General features: G+C 42.3%; 1 protein-coding gene across 6 annotated transcripts in view; it reads right to left on the reverse strand.

Annotated features, from left to right (window-relative positions):
* xrn1 (5'-3' exoribonuclease 1) overlaps window positions 1-10,587 on the reverse strand; it is a 91,803-nt gene extending 81,216 nt beyond the window's left edge. For all 6 annotated transcript variants that reach the window (XR_011344344.1, XM_069897359.1, XM_069897361.1 and 3 more), the window contains exons 1-4: window positions 10,359-10,587; window positions 4,480-4,577; window positions 2,235-2,344; window positions 34-144 (exon numbers count right to left, since the gene is read on the reverse strand). Coding sequence is in view for 5 of the 6 variants with exons in the window: in XM_069897359.1 (XP_069753460.1) it covers window positions 34-144; window positions 2,235-2,344; window positions 4,480-4,577; window positions 10,359-10,561 (522 nt within the window). In the remaining variant the exon portion in view is untranslated. The remainder of the gene's footprint in view (window positions 1-33; window positions 145-2,234; window positions 2,345-4,479; window positions 4,578-10,358) is intronic.
* Window positions 10,588-18,440: the final 7,853 nt, after the last annotated feature.

Genomic DNA, 18,440 nt, shown 5'->3' on the forward strand with positions numbered 1-18,440 from the left:
GGGTTTTGTCCAGGAGCACAATTTTATACAGACCAAATCAGCATCCAGTCCATACAGACAATGTCTCGTATTGGGATCATGATCTGGTTTTCTTTTTTCAGCTCTAATAAATTCCATGATTTTGTGTTCTCCTTCCCCTGGGGTCTGAAACAAGATGTCACAATTTTAAAAACATGCATTTAAACAAATGACATTTGATGATATTATTTGCTGCTCAGACGTCCACCAAATTAGAATGCATCACCATAATTACCACACCAAACATTCACCCTTCATCATGACTGTGGTATATATCAGCAAGGCCACTGATAACAATGAGTTTATTGGTTTATTCTGATATACAATCCACAATCTACATCTGCAACAAATCTTTTCCTTGCTGCTGCTGAGCAGGGGCTGAAAAGACCGGCTGAGTTCCTCCAGCATTTTGGTGTGTTTTTACTCCCATCACCCTGGTCACAATTTCTTCTTGCTGCTACCTTCGGCCGTAAGTCCAGCGATCAGGCTCCTGAACCTCTCCTTGCTGCCGTAATCATAAACTACTTTAAGACCTGTTGTATTATTGAAATGTCACTTTTATTTTTCTTGCACTAACTGTAACTGAATATTTGAATCTAACCTTCATATTTATAATCGCTTTCCATACTGGACTAATTTAATGTATACTGTTCTTGTTTTATTTTACGAAAACACTTGCTTGGCGGCAGCAAGAATTTAAGTGCACATGTACATTGTACCTGTGTATTTCAAAATATGTATTGACATTATCAGTTACCAGAGGTAGTGGTCATTTTTTTTGATCTGTATAATGCAAAGCATTTATTTTGCACCTCTGTCTGTCTCCCACTTCCACCAAAATATCTCAGTTTTGGTCTCTATTTAGCTCTTCTCTTCCTCTAACAATCTTTTAATTGTTTAACCTTGTGGAGTAGATCTTTACCTGTACTTACATGTGGCAGCTAACCCATTTTTGTACCTGTTCCTCCTCTTGTCCTCTGTTCATGTAATTGAATGATTAAAGATGACATTTGTCAAATCTCCTTTTTGTTTTCACTATCGTCTTTAAGCATCTGGTTTTAGATTCTTCCACTTACTACATGGAAATATTCACTAGCTTTTATACTTCTGCTTATTAACCTTTTGATACATTTTGCACTCTTCAGAGAGATAAAATTATTGCTCCTTGTTAGATTGCTGCTTGTTCTTCTCACAACTAACTTAATTCTTTGAAGTTATAACACTATTATCACTCTCTTTATTCCCATTTCATTCCATAGTATTAAATGCAGAAAGCCCTATTAGCCGGACCAGAAGTGTACTGATAGTATTCCAGCACAGAAACTCCTTTTTTTTGGCCCTTAACAAGATCACTGTGTCATTAGATTGTATACCTAAAATGGATGAGAGGGGGGGGTGGGGGGGGGGGGGTGGCTTGGGAGGAGGGAGGGGGGGGGGGGGGGAAGAAAAAGTCACTGTATATGTGTGAAAAAGAAAAAGTGTATATCATGGCTAACGTGATTTATGGTGTGAAAAATAAAAAATTTAAAAAAAATGGTAGAGATCAAGTATTTTATCATCACTGGTAAATTCTTTGTAAACCTATTCCTCTCACTCATTCCTCCCATTTGATGATTTATAACTTAATAGCTGCTTTACAATTTTTCAAAATCAAACAAATTCTTTCACCTCTTTCAAAATCCAATCCCTTCAAGACCATTCTTTCCCCCCCAAATTAAAATTAATAGCACAAGTTTTCTTCAACCTGACCATTTCTGAATACTTTAATCATGAATTTGAATTAAAATTAGATGTCCAGCCATGAGTCTGTGTTGCACAAACACCCCAATCAATGTTCAACACCCCCCCCCCCCCCACCCTGTACATCTTGAAGAGTGGAAGGACCTGGGGAAATCCCATGCAGACACAGGGAAAATGTACCAACTCCTTACAGAGAGTGCTAGATTCCAACCATGGTCGCTGCCTTCGTAATAGCATGGTGCAGCTCTGCTAACTGTGCCACCCTTTTTCAACCTGATCTTAGATTATAAACTCGCATGACCATTACATCCAATGCTTAGTAACTTGAAATTATTTCTAGTATGCTCTACACCCAATTTACTCCTTTATTTTCTAGGATCCCAACCAACTTTCTAAGTTTATAAAATTGTTCCTTGCCCTATCCATTTATATTTTCAGTTTGAGGAGAAATACAAATTTGTTTCATTTTTAATTACCTCATGACCTGACAGGTATACTGTTACACCCTTCCAGGACTTGTCACTTGAAATCTTCATATTTACAAAATATTTTAGATGCTCATGCAACCGGGCCATAAAAGCAGTGCCTGAAACAATAATATAAAAGTAGTGAATATTCCATTTTGTCCAAATTGTCACAGAAAGAACAGAAGTCACTTCAAATGTTGCAGTTGGATAATGAATGTTACCCTCTGCATCCTAGTTGGTTCAGACATAGTGAGCTGAAGCCTATTCGTTTTCTATTCTAGGTTCCAGGAGGATGGAGATTTAGAAATCATTTTCTAAATCACTAATAGCTAATAAACCTTAGGAGGGTAGTAGTAGACTACCATCCCACATTTTGTACAGTGACAGTCTTGCTATCTTTAAGCAACAATGTATTTGCAAATTTAACTAGAACAACAAAAAAATGCAACTATGATCAGATCTCGAATTAAAAACAATGGAATCACAATACAAAATATTTTCTGCACATCTGACTGTTCATGAATTTAAACGCAAATCAAATGGAAAAACTCATTATACATGAAATATGCAGGTCCCAGAATTCTCATTTGTATGCCGACACTCAAGAATCAAAATTGTATCACAATTATTGTAGGTTAACACAATATATTAATGGCACGCAATCAAGAACCTAATGGGAAATTCTACTTTGATACAATAGAATTTATTTCACATCACACACTTCAACAATGAGAATGAGGATTCCCATCACATTATCTAGCTAAATGTTTGGCTTCAGGAAGACTTAACATTCAGTTGAATACAAAAAAATATGCTAACTGCACAAGTTTACAAATCAACTTTGGAATGGTCTGAATTTTATTATTTTTTTTGTATAAGAATACTTGCGATACAAATAAGTCTCTTCCTTTCAAATTGGATGTGAACAATTAACACCATAATTCAACATGAATTACTGTGCTTGTTTCAGGTCCTTTGAAGCCAATTTCTTTCACTAAATAGATTTGAATTTTACCCAACAATACAAAATACAGTACTGTAAACATTCAGCAAATTAAGGCACAGACATGGAGAGTGAAAGAATGTCAATTATTCAGGTCAAGGAACTTTCAACAGAACTTGTAAACCGAGAAAAAATTGATTTAAATTACAGAAGAGATGGAAGGACAGAGAAAACAGAAGGAATGTTTCTTCCCTTCCCCCAAACCATTCTTCCAGGTAAAGCACCAATTTATATTTACTACTTCTAATTTACTGTATTCAGAGAAACCAAATGCACATTGAGTTACCACTTTGCAAAAATGCTTCCCTTCAGTTCTTAAGGGTGTCTCCCAGTCACCTTTCCTTTAATAATCCTCCCCATTCCCATGCTGCTCTCTCTGGGATTGGAATATTGCTGAATTTGAGATTAAAGAACAGTGCCTCATCCTTCTGTCTTTGGAATTCCATATTGAATGAACATTTTCAGGTAATCACCTCTTATTTTCTCTCTTTAGAGATATGGCTTTTCAGTTGGGTTTCTATATTTTTTTCATCTCTATTCATTTTTTTAAAAAAGTGATTGTTACCTTGACAATTTTACTCTGCTCCCCACCACAGATATCCCTTTCTCCCTCTTCACACTTCCCATCACTGCAGCTTAAAACATGTTTTTCCCCCCCACTTTTATAGTTCTTCTCAACAAATGCTGAGCTTGATCTGTTGAGTGCTTTCAGCATTTTATTTCTTCTTTAGTTCAGGATTTCCAGCATTTGCAGTTTTTTTTCCCTCCATTCATCCTTCCACAGATGCTTTGGGATGTTGCAAAGCATAGAAGCTTTGCTTTTTGAACAGTGGTAAGTCTCCTGGAGCTTTCATCCCTCAATGAAAGATGCAATGTTGCAAATTAGGTGCAAAATTTCTTATGGTTTTATTATTTTCTCCATTGATAATGCACTAGACACCAAAGGCTTTGACATAGAAATTTTAAGCTTTTGTTAAAAATCAATTAAAACCCTAAAAGTAATTGATTAGCATGCCATCTTCGAGCACCTGGAAATAGCCTCACATATTTATCAAAAGATAAATGAGGTTGATACGTTCATGGAATCTGGATAACAAATCTTTGAAGGACAGCACTTTCTTCTTCCCCCTTTTAATTTATTTCCAGAATTAACAATAAACATAACAGCAAAAATAATGTTTCTACCACCATCTTGTTTTATTTATTTCTATGCATTCCGTTTGAAAATAGAGGTACTGCTGACTACATTACCTGGGGTAATGCAGTTGGAGTCAAATCTAACCTCTGTGGGAAGGGTTTCTCCTTTTTCCAATGCCTTCTTAATTTTTTCTTCTGCTTCCTTAGCCGATCTGAAACAATAAACAAAACTTTATTAATACATGCATGAAGTCCAAATCACTTTCACCCCCATCTGTTGCAACAAATCCAATTATTGAGCAGAGTTTTTTCACATTTCAAGGATGAAGTTACATAGATTGAATGGTGAAACTGGGATTGTTCTCCTTAGAATAGTAAAGTTTAAGGCAATGGTTCTCAACCTTTTTTTTTCCCCACTCATATAACACCTTAAGTAATCCCTTCCTAACCGGAGAGCACCTATGGCATAAGGGGAGATATGAAAAAGATGTTTAAGATCAAGGATTTGCAGAGAATAAATATGAAACAGGTTTTAAATAGTCACAACTTTTCAATACAAATATATGGCAAAAGCATCAGATATATGACAGACCAAAATGGGGAATATTTTGGAAACCAAAGGCAATAGGTACAGATTCAGAAGTACCCTTCAAAAAAGGAGATTTTATGTATAAATTTTTGTTTATTCAAAAGGAGATACAGGATCCAAGGAAAGACTATGTAACAGGATTAACTGTTGAATTCTTGCCAGTAATACTACCAAAAGGTCCTTCATGCAAATCCACAGTGGGACAGAGATACTGTTTGAATCTTGCTAAATGGAAAAATAATTTGAAATGAATCATTCAATAGAAATAACATAATTAACTGTATTGACTGGTATAAAATCCATATTTTGCAAATTAGCATAAGCAATATTCTGAAGAAGTCTTATAATAAAGGGTTAGTCTTTTAAAACAAGATATTCATCCTGAATATTATTGCACAAATTTCTATTACACAAATAAAAATGCACACCCCAGTTACGCAATCTTATAGTGGACCACTGAACAGTTTAGTTAACAGCAAATGCACTTTGCAATCACTTGCATCATACTTATGAAAATGCTTTTTATCATCAAGGGATAATTTCCTTGTTCCTTCTTAAGGAGCAGTGTTGCAGAAAATCTGTGAAAGTATTCAAATATGCTTCAGCTAGAAGATCACAATTCCACTGGAAGCCATGAATTTATTAAGATCTTCTGACATTTCTCAGAATTCTATGCCTTTCCCATGTGGTAGAAATAGGACCCTGCTAATCAGGTTCATGCTGCGTCAAAGTAATCCCATCCCTCAATAATTTTTCTTCTAACCTTTTCATCACATTCTCATCAACTCTCCCCCTTCTCCGACCAATATAGGTTTCTACATCTCATGTTAATGCCAGAGGCAATTTACACTGGATATTTGACCACAACTTTGAAATATGGGAGGAAATCACATCTTTGGAATATTGGAGCACAGGAAAACAAACTCCACAAAGATTTTCTAAATGAACACTGAACTGCAGTCAATAACTCATGAGACAGAGGAGTTACGCAAAATTATTAGCAAGAACATGGCAGTGTTAGCCATCTATGAGACTAGACCCAATCTGAGCTGAGAGCAGCGGACAGGAACATTTGTATGCAAACAAGGGGGCTACTTCCCCCTAGTAAGCCTATAGCACCGGTCCTCCATACCAGCTAGCAACAAGCAACTACATACAAACTGCAATACCAAGAATCATCACACTCACCCCTCCACCCCTTTTTAAAAAAACCCAAAAGCCAGCCATGACAGACTGGTAAAATAATAGACTAAAGGCTAAATTAAGAGTACATAACTGGAGTATTAGTAGTTCCAATTACAGTTTGAGTCTGTCCGGTAGCTTGATGTGTCATCTAGACCATCTTAGCTCCTGCGGTGGTGAGATTTGAGTTGGAGACTCATGTGGTGGTGATACCCGAGTTGGAGAAGGTCCAATGTTCGGTGGCGTAGGGGATGGTGGAAATGATGGTGGCGAGGGTGGATGTTTGGCGCTGTTATCTGTAGGTGTAAGGTTAGATTCTTGTGGAAGAAAATGGACATGGCAGGGTGAAGAGCTCCTTAGCAGGGTCGACAATTGTTCATCCCCGTGGCCACAAGAGTTAGATGGTTGGGTACTGAGCGATACTTGTGTGGGTGAGCTGGGTGTGGAGGTGGAGACTCAGGCACCCCAGCTGCTGCAAGATATCGGACAGACACAGTGTCCTCCCTCCCGTATGGAAAAATGACAAAGGCATAATCTGGGTTAGCATGAAGGAGTTGAACTCGTTCAACTAAAGGATCTGATTTGTGGGGTCTCACATGATGCTTGAGCAGCACAGTTCCAGGAGATGTGAGCCAGCTAGGCATAGTCGTTCCAATAGTCAATTTCCTTGGGAAAGTAAATATACATTCATGAAGCTGTGTAAAGGAGGGAGCAGATGGAATGTAGCGCGGTTGGGAGAAATTCCTGCCAGTGGGAGACAGGGAGGCATTTAGTTTCAAGAGAAAGGAGTATGGCCTTCCAGATTGTGGAGTTTTCTTTCTCTACTCATCCATTACCTTGTGGGTTGTAGCTAGTGGTACGGCTGCTGGCAATGCCTCTGGCCAGTAGGTACTGGCGGAGTTCGTCACTCATGAAGAAGGATCCCCTGTCACCGCGTATGTATTCTGGATAATTGAAGACAGAGAAGAGGTGATCGAGGCACTTGATCACCGTAGCGGAGGATGCAGCTTTGCAGGGAATTGCAAAAGGGAAATGGGAGAATTCATCGATAATGGTGAGGATGTATATGTTGGCATAGGTGGAAGGTGGGGTCCTTTGAAGTTCGAAGGGATGGGTGGATATGATAAGGTTGGTGTGTGGTGGTCGGAAAAACTGTGGTTTGCACTCTGCACAGATTTGGTATTTGCGAGTGACTGCACGAACCTCATCAGAGTGAGAGAGGTTGTGTGATTTCACAAAGTGTTACCCCAGGGTAGCATAATTTATTGTGTAATGTTTGGAGTTGAGCAAAATTTATAGAGGCACAGGTACCTCTGGGTAGGACGTCAGCGGACTCATTGAGTTTGCCTGGGCGGTACAGAATGTTGTAGTTAAAGGTGGATAGTTCCAATCTCCAGCAGAGTATTTTGTCGTTTTTAATGTTGCTATGAGCCTGGTTGTTAAACATGAAGGCCACTGATTGTTGGTAAGTGACTAGGGTAAATCGTCTACCTACTAGATAATGCAGCCAGTATCTAATAGCTTTGACAATTGCCTGAGCCTCTTTCTCAACTGAAGAGTATCGTATTTCAGGGCCCTGCAGGGTGCAGGAAAAGAAGGCAACAGGTCTGTCTATTTAAGGTAGCAGCCAGGGCAAAATCTGAGGCCTCGCTTTCCACTTGGAATGGCTTAGATTCGTCGATAGCGTGCATGGAGGCTCTGGCAATGTCTTGCTTGATATTAGTGAAAGCAGCAAGAGCTTATTCTGAGAGGGGGAAAGAGGATGTTTTGATAAAGAGGTTGGGCTTTGTGGGCATAGGGAGGTACCCACTGGGCATAGTAGAAGAAAAATCACAGGCATCTTTTAAGGGCTTTATGAGTTGCAGGGACTGGTAGCTCCATGAAAGGGCATATCCGATCAGGATCTGGGCTGATCACATCCTTTTCAACCACAAAGCCCAGGATTGACATGGAACATGCACTTTTGTTCATTGTATGTTAGGTTTAGGTTCTGGGCAACTTTGATAAATTTTTTGTGGAGATTAGCATCGTGACCATATATTGTGTCGTTATCTAAGTAGGGATAGGTGGCGGTTAGGCCATTGTCATCCACCATGTGGTCCATTTCTCTTTGGAATACAGACACTCCATTAGTGACCCCAAATGGGACGTGGAGAAATTGACACGGCCTACCATCAGCTTAGAAAGCCGTATAAATACGATTATTTTCATGAATGGGCAGCTGGTGATAGGCAGATTTCAGATATATAGTGGCGAAAACCTTGTAGTGGGCTATTTTGTTCACCATATCATTTATTTTTGGTAAGGGATAAGAATCCAATTGAGTGAATTTTATAGTTTGGCTGTGATCTACAACCATCCTACTCTTTTTTTTAAAAAAACTTTATTTATGAATTTTTAAAATACATACAAAACAACTTACTTTGTGACAAGAGTATTTTGAGATGGCTTGGGAGGAATTGTTATAGCAGCTTGCACAAACATTTCAAAACACAGGACTTTTGCAGAATGCTTTTTGAAGAGGAGCAACAAAGTAGCAACATTCAGGAGCTGGCCTGGGAGAGCCTGTGATCTTTGCAGGCAGGCCAGAACAGTTTTGCTCTCAGAGAGGGAGGGTGTGAAACAGAGAGAGGAGTCACAGAAATCAGTTCCAGAGGGACAAGCTGGCAAACTGGCAGTCTGAAAGGTGACCTGAAACAAAGAGGATCATCTGGAGAACCCTGACTTATTTTTGGTATCTGGACAATTACAAGGTAATTCACTCATGCTGAATATAAGGGTAGGATTTTGTCTGATCATTCTTTATTATTAATCTCTTGTACTGGTCCTGAAGTGGTAGAAACTGCTTATCGTTGGAGATTTAATAAGATGTTATTTTAAAAAACCTGAATTCCTGGAGTACGTCAGGAATCACATTACATTTTTTTTGCAATCAAATGAAGGTTCAGTACGAAGTCACTTTGCCAATAAAATTGATCTGCAGTCAATAACTCACGAGCAGGAGTTATGCAAATAACATAGACTTTTATTAATATCTACGAGGTTAGTCCCAATCTGAGCTGAGAGCAGCAGACAGGAATACTTATATGCAAGCAAGGGGGCTACTTCCCCCAAGTAAGCCTATAGTGCCGGTCCTCCATACCAACTAGTAGCGAGCAACTACATACAAGCATGCAATACTAAGGATCGCCACCCACGCATTCACAGATTTTCTGCATTAGTACTTGCTCAAAGGACAAAGAAATGATTCCATTGATGATGCAAGTGACAAGTCTAATTGCTGTTCACTTATCAATGTTTGGTGGTCATTTATCAAACTATAGGCAACTGTAGGATCTGCCAAGTGCACCACTGAACCACTCACTTGCAACCTATTCAATTATTTTCAAGAACTTCAATGAAATATATTGCACCTATTATGCCAGTTCCCACAATATGCACTGCAAATTCATAATGCAGCACCTCTATTATGAACGTTAAAGAGTGATGTCAAATTGACTCAGAATCAGGGGATCCAATTTATCACTTTGTAAAGGGCCATTCAGTGCAGCATCAAGACCAGAAATTTGACTGGAGAGACAGAAATTGTAGATAATATGTTGGGTGGTGACCGTATGTTCAAAGAATTTGGAGGTGCTGGGGCAGAAGGTCGGGGTAAAGCATGTACTTTTGAAAATTATGCAGAGATGAAAAGCAGCTGTAAAAAATTGAATAACTTGGAACAGAGGGACTCAAAATGTCAGCTATATTTCTTTACCTCCTGTCAAGGCTGTGAGGCCTGCTGAGTTTCTCCAGCACTTCTGCAGTTTTACTCAAATCACAGTGCCTGCGGACTTCAGCGTTTCACTTCCTTCTGGCCAACGTTCATTTTGAATTCTGCACATTGAATGTTGGCAGACTACTTGATCGCAACTAACCAAGCCAAATCCAGACGTTGATATACACCAATGCAGTGAACTCGACGTAGGGATTTGTGACTCGCTCTGACATAGCGTTCCAGAGGCAACAATGATCTACCTCTTAAACCATTGCAGTTCATGTCGGCTTTTGGATATTAACCAGAAAAACTGCAAGGTTCCTATTCTTTATCAAAGGATACTTAAGAGATTCATTAATGTTAAAACAAATAACTTTTCCATGTTTTATAACTCAGCTATTTATTGGATATGTTTGTCAAGTCAAAAGTAATTACTTTGACCAGATTACCATACAATCTTCTTACCTAAAACGTCTGCCACGTTGTTGATTCATTTTTGCTCTTGGAGCCACACCATCAACGGCCATAAAAAATATCTTTTTTGGCTTTATGATGCGAAAGAGAACTTCCACATAGTGGAAAATATCAACAATGATCTTTTCTTCAGAGATCCGAATATGCACATCTTCATCATTTGGATGGGAACACTGGTGGATGATTCCATTCATATCCAAGTAGAGATTGTCAAATTCTGGAATCTACAAAATTGAACAACAAAAAGTTGTAACAAGAGATTAACCTCCAATTTCAAAATGATGGCATACTATTGAAAAGCTTATTTGTTAAAAAATAATTTTTTTTTATTTTACTTTAATATTTCATTACTTTCCATATAAGAAATTACTGTTCTTCCAATGTTACTGCTCTTAACTGTAAAGTTCTTGCATGTTCAACCTAAAATTGTTCACAAACAAGGAACAAAACACACAAAATGTTTAATATGCTGCTCACTGTAACTTTTATCTAAGGAGAAAAGGAACATCCAAGCATGCAATTAATCATGAAGAAGTGGCATTGAAAATAGGGCAGTAATGTAGTGTATATGGATTTTAGTAAAGCATATGTTGGAGGTGTTATGGGTAGTGTAGAAGATTGCTGAAGGCTACAACAGGACACAGAGTTGGATGGAGGTGGCAGATGGAATTTAATCCAGATGTGTGAAGTTATGCATTTTGGAAGGTGGAACCTGAAGACAGAGTACATGGTTAATAGCAATTTTTAACAGTGTGGAAGAAGAGGGACTTTGGGGTCCTAATCCATAAATCTCTCAAGATTGTCATTTAAGTTGATAAGGTATTTGAGAAGGCTAATGGAATATTGGCCTTCATTAGTCAGGGATTAGGACCAGGTTGCGACCAGGTATGGTCCAACCTAGGAGGGGGGGGCAGGCCCCTCCAGCCCGGGTAAGAAACCTGCATAGGAGAAGGCCACTCCGATATAAAACCTACGACCCAAGGACCTCGCTGCCACGTCCCAGCTTGCTTGGCCACGGCACACGAACCATGGGTGTAAAGGGTGGGGCCAGGACTGCGCACACTCAACTCCACCTAAAAGCTCCTTTGCGCAGGCCCAAGGACATGTCCACGTCCTCCCCCTCCACATCCTCCCCCTCAAAAGATGCTCACAAACTCAAGCTAGCATGCTGGAACATCAGAACCATGCTAGATAAGGCTGACAGCCACCGACCTGCACGTCGGTCTGCCCTCATCGCACATGAACTCCTCAGACTTGACATCGACATAGCCGCTCTCAGTGAAGTCCGCCTTGCAGATGTAGGCAGCCTCCAAGAACGCAGCGCGGGCTACACACTCTACTGGTCTGGCAAGCCTATGGATGAATGACGCCTATCTGGTGTAGGCTTCATGGTCAAGACCTCCATCGCCTCCAAACTCGAAAACCTCCCGATAGGCCACTCGGACCGGCGACTCCCCCTTCAAAACAAGCGTTGCATCACGCTCATCAGTGTCTATGCTCCAACCCTCCAGACGGAACCAGCAGAAAAGGACAAGTTCTAACCTGATCTACACAACCTCATTCAACGCACCCCTACAGCTGACAAGGTTGTCATCCTTGGCGACTTCAACGCTCGCGTCGGCAAAGACTCAGAAACCTGGCCAGGAATCCTGGGCAAGCATGGTGTCGGCAAGTGCAACGACAACGGGCGCCTCCTGTTGGAGCTCTGCGCCGAACAGCGGCTTGTCATTACAAACACCCTTTTTCAGCAGAGGGACAGCCTGAAGACTACCTGCATGCATCCCTGATCCAAACACTGGCAACTCCTGGACTACGTCCTGGTGCGAGAAAGAGACAAACGAGATGTGCTCCACACCAAGGTCATGCCCAGCGCGGAATGCCACACTGACCACCGGCTGGTTCGCTGCAAGCTCAACCTTCACTTCAAGCCAAAGTCCAGGAACAGTAAAGCCCCCAGAAAGAGGTTCAATGTTGGAAACTTGCAGTCAGACGAAGTGAGAGGAAACTTCCAGGCAAACCTCAAAGCAAAGCTCGAGGATGCAATCCGCCTCACGGACTCGTCCCGAAACCCTCTGGGATCAGCTGAAGACTGCCATACTGCAATCCACTGAAGAGGTACTGGGCTTCTCCTCCAGGAAAAACAAGGACTGGTTCGACGAAAACAATCAGGAAATCCAGGAGCTGCTGGCAAAGAAGTGAGCTGCCCATCAGGCTCACCTTGCAAAGCCGTCCTGGCCAGAGAAGAAATGAGTCTTCCGTCGCGCTTGTAGCCATCTTCAGCGCAAACTCCGGGAGATCCAAAATGAGTGGTGGACTAGCCTGGCCAAACGAACCCAGCTCACTGCAGACATAGGCGACTTCAAGGGTTTTTACGAGGCTCTAAAGGCTGTGTACAGCCCCTCACCCCAAGTCCAAAGCCCGCTGCGCAGCTCAGATGGCAAAGTCCTCCTCAGCGACAAGATCTCCATCCTCAACCGTTGGTCAGAACACTTCCAATCTCTTTTCAGTGCCAACCGCTCAGTCCAAGAATCCACCCTGCTCCAGCTCCCTCAACAGCCCTTAAGGTTCGAGCTGGATGAGGTCCTCACCCGGGAAGAGACATACAAGGCAATTGAACAACTGAAAAGTGGCAAAGCAGCAGGTATGGATGGAATCCCCCAGAGGTCTGGAAGGCTGGCGTCAAAACTCTGCATGCCAAACTGCATGAGTTTTTCAAGCTCTGCTGGGACCAAGGAAAGCTGCCTCAGGACCTTCGTGATGCCATCATCATCACCCTGTACAAAAACAAAGGCGAGAAATCAGACTGCTCAAACTACAGGGGAATCACGCTGCTCTCCATTGCAAGTAAAATCTTCGCTAGGATTCTCCTAAATAGAATAATACCTAGTACCGCCGAAAATGTTCTCCCAGAATCACAGTGCGGCTTTCGTGCAAACAGAGGAACTACTGACATGGTCTTTGCCCTCAGACAGCTCCAAGAAAAGTGCAGAGAACAAAACAAAGGACTCTACATCACCTTTGTTGACCTCACCAAAGCCTTCGACACCGTGAGTAGGGAAGGGCTTTGGCAAATACTAGAGGGCCTCGGATGCCCCCCAAAGTTCCTCAACATGGTTATCCAACTGCACGAAAACCAACAAGGTCGGGTCAGATACAGCAATGAGCTCTCTGAACCCTTCTCCATTAACAATGGCGAGAAGCAAGGCTGCGTCCTCGCACCAACCCTCTTTTCAATCTTCTTCAGCATGATGCTGAAACAAGCCATGAAAGACCTCAACAATGAAGACGCTGTTTACATCCAGTACTGCACGGATGGCAGTCTCTTCAATCTGAGGCGCCTGCAAGCTCACACCAAGACACAAGAGCAACTTGCCCATGAAGTACTCTTTGCAGACGATGCCGCTTTAGTTGCCCATTCAGAGCCAGCTCTTCAGCGCTTGACGTCCTTTTTGCGGAAACTGCCAAAATGTTTGGCCTGGAAGTCAGCCTGAAGAAAACTGAGGTCCTCCATCAGCCAGCTCCCCACCATGACTACCAGCCCCCCCACATCTCCATCGGGCACATAAAACTCAAAACAGTCAACCAGTTTACCTATCTCGGCTGCACCATTTCATCGGCTGCAAGGATCGACAACGAGATAGACAACAGACTCGCCAAGGCAAATAGCGCCTTTGGAAGACTACACAAAAGAGTCTGGAAAAACAACCAACTGAAAAACCTCACAAAGATTAGCGTATACAGAGCCGTTGTCATACCCACACTCCTGTTCGGCTCCGAATCATGGGTCCTATACCGGCATCACCTAAGGCTCCTAGAACGCTTCCACCAGCATTGTCTCCACTCCATCCTCAACATTCATTGGAGCGACTTCATCTCCAACATCGAAGTACTCGAGATGGCAGAGGCTGACAGCATCGAATCCACGCTGCTGAAGATCAAACTGCGCTGGGTAGGTCACGTCTCCAGGATGGAGGACTATCGCCTTCCCAAGATCGTGTTATATGGCGAGCTCTCCACTGGCCACCGTGACAGAGGTGCACCAAAGAAGAGGTACAAGGACCTCCTAAAGAAATCTCTTGGTGCCTGCCACATTGACCATCGCCAGTGGGCTGATCTCGCCTCAAACCGTGCATCTGGGCACCTCACAGTTCGGCGGGCAGCAACCTCCTTTGAAGAAGACCGCAGAGCCCACCTCACTGACAAAAGACAAAGGAGGAAAAACCCACACCCAACCCCAACCAACTAATTTTCCCTTGCAACCGTGTCTGCCTGTCCTGCATCGGACTTGTCAGCCACAAACGAGCCTTCAGCTGACGTGGACATTACCCCTCCATAAATCTTCGTCTGCGAAGCCAAGCCAAAGAGAGAAGTGTCAGGGATTGCATTCAAAAGCCATGAGACAGAGCTGCAGCTCTATAAAACTCTGGTACAACCACATTTGCAATACTGGCCTCAGTTCTGATCACTTCATTACAGGAAGGCTATGGAGGCTCTGGAGAGGGCACAAAGAAGATTTACCAGATTGTCACCTGGATTGGAGAACACATCTTATGAAGCAAGGTTAACAGAATTGTGGCTTTTCTCTTTGAAGTAAAGGAGGATGAGAGGTGACTCAAGAGGCATGGCCTTCCCTTCAAAAAAGCAATGCTGACTATTCCTGAGTACACAATTGCTTCTCTAAATGTTCCTAAATCCTGTCCCCATGAATCCTCTCCAATAGTTTGCTCACCACTGATGCAAGGCTTGCTGGTATATAATCCCCCAGAATTCTCCCTATTACCTTTTTTTTAAAAAACAAGAGGATTACATTTGCTATTCTCCAATCCCTGGAACCCTTCCTGTGGCCAGGGAGGATGAAAAGATAATTGCCAAGATCCCTGCAATCTCTTCCCTTGATTCCTGTAGTAGCCTAAGGTATATCCTGTCTGGTGCCGGATACTAATCACTCCTAATGTTTAAGAAGATTCTGTATGCCCTCCTTCTTAACCTCACCTTGCTCCAGCACATAAGCTTGTTCAATACTGACCTCACATTGTCCAAGGTCCCTCTCTCTGGTGAGCACTAAAGCAAAGTATTCATTTAAGACCACCCCTCCTTCTCTGCCACCAGGCAAACATTGCCTCCTTTATCCTTGTGGTCTTACCTTTACCTCATCATCGTCCTTCCTGTTCTTGTTATCTTATGTAATAGAATGCCTTTGAATTTTCCTTAATCCTACTTGCCAATGCCTTCTGAAGATCTCCTTCTAGCTCTCCCAAGTCCTTTCTTCGTTCCTTCCTATGAACCTTCTTTGTCGTCTTGCTTCCAATACCTTATGTACGATTTCTTCTTTCTCAACCTCGCTATCTTACCTCTTTTGTCAACCACTGTTTCCCTTATCCTACCATTTTTTCTGGTTTGAGGGATAAATCTATCCATAATTCTGAACAAGTGGTCCTTAAACCTCGTCCACATAAATTCTGCGCTTTTCCCCCAAGAACATCTGTTCCCAATTTACTCTCCCCAAGTTCCTGCCTAATTCCATTGTTATTAGCTCTTCTCCAATTAAACACTTCAAAATGTTGTCTGCTTTTGTCCTTGGTCCATCCCAATGCTAAAGGTCAGGGAATTGTTGTTAATGTCATCCAAATGCTCCCCCACCAAGAAGTTTGTCACCTGACCAGTATTGTGAAAATTCTAATATTCCAGAAAGAAATTACTGTTAGATGATGAGGCTAAATCAAAAAGGATGCTTTTTTAGTCCAATTTAATGTTTGCTGGGATCAATAATTCACCAACTTCTTGTAAAGGTTCTTTTGGCAGAACATACAATTCATATTTCTTCTACTATAAATTCACACATTTCAGTTGTGCAAGAAACATTAGATTGTACTTGCCACCCTCTATGAAACCCCAATCCAATGTGTTGGAGAAACTCTGCAAGACATGCAGCATCCAATGGAAGTAAATGGTGAGAAAGATTTTAAGCACAGGGCCTTCATGAAAGAACACCATGCTGGAGAAACTCAGCAGGTCAAACAGTGTGCTTTATAATAGTAACGGTAAAAATACATTATCGATATTTCGGGATTGTTCCTTTTATCAAGGTATGCAAAAATTTCAGCAGGCGTCTGAGCAAAAGAGTTGGGGTGGGGGGGGGGAAGGCATTGATCACAAAGGCAGCAGTGATAGGGTGGAGAAGGGAGGGAGGGGGGACAGCACAGAAGCGATCAAGGGGAGGAGGGATGGCTGGGGGAAGGGAGGGAAGAGAATTGGAAAGTGGAAGTGAAGGAGAGAGAGGAAGGAAGAGGAGAGCAAGTTAGCAGTATCCAGAAAGTCAATGTTAATGCCATCAGGTTGAAGAGTGTCCAGACAGAAAATTCAGGTATTGTTCCTCCAATTTGCAGGTGGTCTTGATGGATAGTACGCAAGACCAATGACAGACATGTGAGTATGGGAGTGTGACACAGACCTGAAAATGGTTGGCTACTGGAAGGGTCCCCGTCACTGTAGCGGATGGAGCAAAGGTGGTCAGCAAAGTGATCTCCCAATCTTCACCCGAGTCTCTCCGATGCAGAGGCCATCCAATTACTCAGGCCTCAATCTCAATAGTGCACCCTTCTATTTGGATCTGAGCATTCTATTGAAATTGACCTTCAAATCCTCAAACATAGAATGTAGAATAGTACAACCACAGTACCTGGCCTTCAGCCCATGATGTCTGCAAGCAAACCTTTTGCCAAAGTAAAACCAAATCTCAGTGAAACATGAAATGCAGAAGCTGTAATTGTAATAAAAACACACCAAAATGCTGGAGGAACTCAGCTGATCTTTCCAGCGTACCATTGGAGGTAAAGATATATTACCAATGATTCGTGGCCTAAGCCCAAATAAGCAAGAAGCAGGAAATCTCAGAAAGTGTAAGAATTCAAACAATGCTGGCTGGGGGCTCGAATCCATGCCAACTTAGGTAGGGTGTTAACTGGATATTTTAAGGGACTAGGTAAGAATTTATCATGTTTGTGTAAAAGGAGATGGAAGGGAGAGACAAGCTACGGAAGACGACGGGGGAAAGAAGTGAGGGAGGGTTTAACGAAGCCAGAGATGACAATATTAATATCATCTGATCGGAAAGATGAGATGTTGTTCCTCCAATTTGCTGGAGGTCTCAATCTTGCAGTGCACGAAACCATGAATAGACATGTCAGCAAGAGAATGGGGTCGAGAATTGAATTGGACGGCCACTGGGGAGATCCACGCTATTGCGGCGGACAGAGTCGAGGTGCGATCGCCCAGGTCCGTGTCCAGTCTCTCTGATGTAGAGGAGACTACAATGGGAGCAGTGGGATTCAGTAGATGACCCCTGCAGATTCACAAGTGAAATGCTGCTTCACTTGAAGGGACTGTTTTAGGGTCACGAATGGTGGTGAGGGAGGAGTGTGGGCGCAAACGGAGCATCTCCTGCAGTCACAGGAGTAGGTCCCCAAGGGAGGACTGGTGGGGCGGAGGAGTGGACTCCTCCCTCACCATCATTCGGGGGGCCCCAAACAGTCTTTACCTTGTCCTTTATCATATCCAATTTAACATCCTTTGTTTGATCTGGATTCCTCCCCCAGCCAGGCAACAGGCATCATGATAGGAAAGGATGTGTTTTGTATACTATATTTTTTTAGTGTATTTACTAGAAACCATTTAAAACTTGGACAAAACAAGTTTTTCGCAGTGGGCCCGCTCATGGAGAGGGATGAGGGCAATCAAAAAGTGTAGCTGGGTCCAACACCAACACAAGGTATCATTCACAGTACATCACTGATTTGACACTAGGGTCCTGCCAGACTGATCTGCAATTAGACAGCAAATGTAAAAAGCAGAGCTGATCTCACTTGGGAATACTGATCGGCAGGCACTTGGGGTTTAGCCCATCTCAGATGTCTATGCATACTCCCATAAATGCAGAAGACAATTTCATAACTCCCTGAAATTAGCTGTGATGAAATAGCTGGAGCTGAGATGAAATGAGCTGGTGTGAAAAAGTGATGCATCCGCAATGTTTTCATTTGGTGGGTGAAGCACTGATGCGAGGCTGTTGATCTA

The sequence above is a fragment of the Narcine bancroftii genome, chromosome 9 (assembly GCF_036971445.1).
Source record: "Narcine bancroftii isolate sNarBan1 chromosome 9, sNarBan1.hap1, whole genome shotgun sequence".
NCBI lineage: Eukaryota > Metazoa > Chordata > Chondrichthyes > Torpediniformes > Narcinidae > Narcine > Narcine bancroftii.